At 35.9% G+C, this 3,074-nt stretch overlaps 1 protein-coding gene across 6 annotated transcripts in view; it reads left to right on the plus strand.

The window, feature by feature from the left end:
* LYST (lysosomal trafficking regulator) overlaps window positions 1-3,074 on the plus strand; it is a 174,266-nt gene that overhangs the window by 91,557 nt on the left and 79,635 nt on the right. For all 6 annotated transcript variants that reach the window (XR_003005492.1, XM_024761468.1, XM_024761471.1 and 3 more), the window contains exons 25-26: window positions 362-531; window positions 1,792-2,022. Coding sequence is in view for 5 of the 6 variants with exons in the window: in XM_024761468.1 (XP_024617236.1) it covers window positions 362-531; window positions 1,792-2,022 (401 nt within the window). In the remaining variant the exon portion in view is untranslated. The remainder of the gene's footprint in view (window positions 1-361; window positions 532-1,791; window positions 2,023-3,074) is intronic.

Genomic DNA, 3,074 nt, shown 5'->3' on the forward strand with positions numbered 1-3,074 from the left:
GAGAAAGCTTCATACAGTGCTGACTCATTTTTCTTTTTTCAGAATTAGAATTAGGCACAAATATTCTCCTTACACTCAGCTAAGGCTGCCAATCTGCTAGGTGTCCATGCTCAGCTAAAAAGCTAGTTTCCCATCGCAGAAGTATTAAGATCTCCAAGACAGGGTCATCATTAGCATTCCGTAATAATCAGAGACAAAGTTCATTTTCGTTTTGCTATGGAGGTGGCATTTTTTTGAGCTTTCTCTGTTCTATACAGATGAAATTAAACAATAACGTACAACTACAAATATAATACACTGTCTGACTTGTATACATTATATAAAATTTTAATATATTGTCTAACTTAATTTTTTTCCTCAGCTATTAGATGCGTATTTTAATAGAGCATCTAAGGAACAAAAGGATAAATTTCTGAAGAATCGTGGCTTTTCCTTGCTAGCCAACCAGTTGTATCTTCATCGGGGAACTCAGGAATTATTAGAATGCTTCATTGAAATGTTCTTTGGCCGACATGCAGGCCTTGATGAAGAGTAAGTGGGTTCTTCCCTCCACCAGAATTGGGGATCTTTTGTCTTAAATGTAAAATTTGTTAAACTGACTCTTAACAAAATCGCTTGGTCACTCTTAGAAAAAATCTGCTAAAAGTCATTTTCCAGGTGAATCAATTTATTATTTTCCATATTATATTCTTTCTAATATAATTTCTCCCTTTGTATTTCATTCATTAGCTAGGAACTAGTAAGTAAGAAAGAAAGAAAGAAATGCTGCATCAGATGAAAGAAAGTGATAGTTAAGATTTGGTATCCAGTGTTAACCTGAGGTTAACTGAGAAGAAGGTGGCTTCTGTGGTCCCAGCAGCAGATTATAGGAGGGCTCCATAGACGAGCTCCTCACTCCCTCCGAGACCCGGCTTATCTGGGTGAAGAATAAATCCCCCACCTGGAATTCCAGCACACTGATTACTGAGCTTTGTCCCTGGTATAATGCTGAAGGATTAGCAAATAAGTACAAAAATTAAAGAGTATTTTTCTCCCAAGTCAAAAGTTTGGCAGAAAAGTTAAGCTGTTATTTCTATGTATGATAAAGTAGAGAGAAATGTGTGTCTTTGTATTATTATTAAGTGTCTCCTACTTATTTGTAAGTAGACCAATTCAGACCTTGAAGGATTTACTTATTAGTTGCAGCAATGACAATAGTACTTTGCATTTGCATACAGCTTTTGGCTCTTTCAAAGCAATTCAGCATCATCTCATTTGATTCTCACAAAGTCTAGAGAAGAAAGTAGAGCAAATATCGCCACACATATTTGATAGATAAAGAAAATGAGGTATAATACATGTAAATAATTTCCCTCCATCCCAGAGACAAAGAGTATTGGAACAAGAACTCGAGATCCATTCCTTTCACTAGACCTCTTTTTACCAGTTCCCTGAAATACTGTGTAAAATAGTAATCTTTTTTTTCCTGCACACTTGTTATATAGATCCCTAGAGCAGGGGATCTTTGGACAACTTAGTGGTTCATGGACAAATTAAAGTGAGTCAATTAAAACCATGAAATTGTATAAATGTTTCCCTTGAATATTTGCCTTGGAACAGACTTCTAGCAACACCTTTTATCTTTTTATTGGAGGGATTTATGATCTAAAAACAGTTAAGAATCCTTGCTGGCCTAATTTATGCTTTATAGCTTCAAAATCAAGTCAACAAAATGGCCCATATTGCAATCATTTTTCCTTATTTCATGGTTAATTGCTTCTAATGTGCTCTTAACTGTATTATTTATTATAGATTTGATCTGGAAGATGTGAAAAACATGGGACTTTTTCAGAAGTGGTCTGTCATTCCTATTCTGGGACTAATAGAGACCTCCTTATATGACAACGTGCTCTTGCATAACGCTCTCTTACTTCTTCTCCAAATATTAAATTCTTGTTCTAAGGTAGCAGATATGTTGTTGGATAATGGTCTTCTCTACGTGTTATGTAATACAGTAGCAGCTCTGAATGGATTAGAAAAGAAGTAAGTTTTAAATCATTATTTAAAACTACATCTGATAAGAACTTTGGAAAGGGAAAAACTTTACTAGCAGGTTACGTTAAAGCATTTGATATTTCATAATACTTGCAAAGAATTTCTTTCCTCCAAAACTGATTAAATTAAGTTAAATTAAATTTGGAGGGCATATTTTCCATCATTTTCAAAAAGTTTGGTTTAAAAACAATAAGCTATTTATATGACGTACTTTTAGGCATTTAGAACCTGAAGACAAGGTGAATAAATTTAACTGTCCTCAAATATATTTACCAAGCTTCCACTATAGTCTTACAGAGATTATTATCCCCGTCAGGAATAGGAAATTGAGGATTAGAGAGATGTAGTAACTTGTTGCAGATCACACAGCTAGTAAACAGAGAACTTGAGGCTGAGTCTTCTCACTTCTGAAGCCTGTGCTTTACAGTCACCATGCTCTCCCACTTTTAGCATGCTGTACCGCTGTCTACTACCATAAATGAATTTCTAGTAGCGAAAAGTACATTGGCAAATGGCTGCCCACCCAATTGATTAACAGCTTTAAAAAATACGTTAGGCAGTTATATTTTTATTTGGATTTTGTGCCTTCAGTGTCTGCATTTATGATGTACAGTATAACATTTTTATTAGCATAATGTTAAGATACACATCTCTAGAAGCATCATCTTACTGTACGTTAAAACATTAACTATTAACTATATTTTTGCAGAGAAGGCAGAGCATATCCCCGGTGACTCTCTAGGCAGGGAGGCTCCTGGGTGCTAGAGAGGACAACTTGTGGTCAGCTCAGTGCAGGTTTTATTGGGCACCTGTTTTATTGAGGATCTGTGTGCTGGGCATATGAGAAATACAAAGCATTGTATTCCTCAAAACATTTAGTCTTGATTATAATACAGTGCATGAAATTGGTGGAACGTGGGAAGAGTACCAGCAGGCTCCTGCTAAGAGCAGTTTGTTGCTGTTGTTGTTTTAAAGAAACTGTACTTACAGAATGTCCTTATATGCTACTCTATTGATTGCCGCCCCCCCCCCCCCCCCCC

The sequence above is a fragment of the Neophocaena asiaeorientalis genome, unplaced genomic scaffold (assembly GCF_003031525.2).
Source record: "Neophocaena asiaeorientalis asiaeorientalis breed wild unplaced genomic scaffold, Neophocaena_asiaeorientalis_V1.1 scaffold166, whole genome shotgun sequence".
NCBI lineage: Eukaryota > Metazoa > Chordata > Mammalia > Artiodactyla > Phocoenidae > Neophocaena > Neophocaena asiaeorientalis.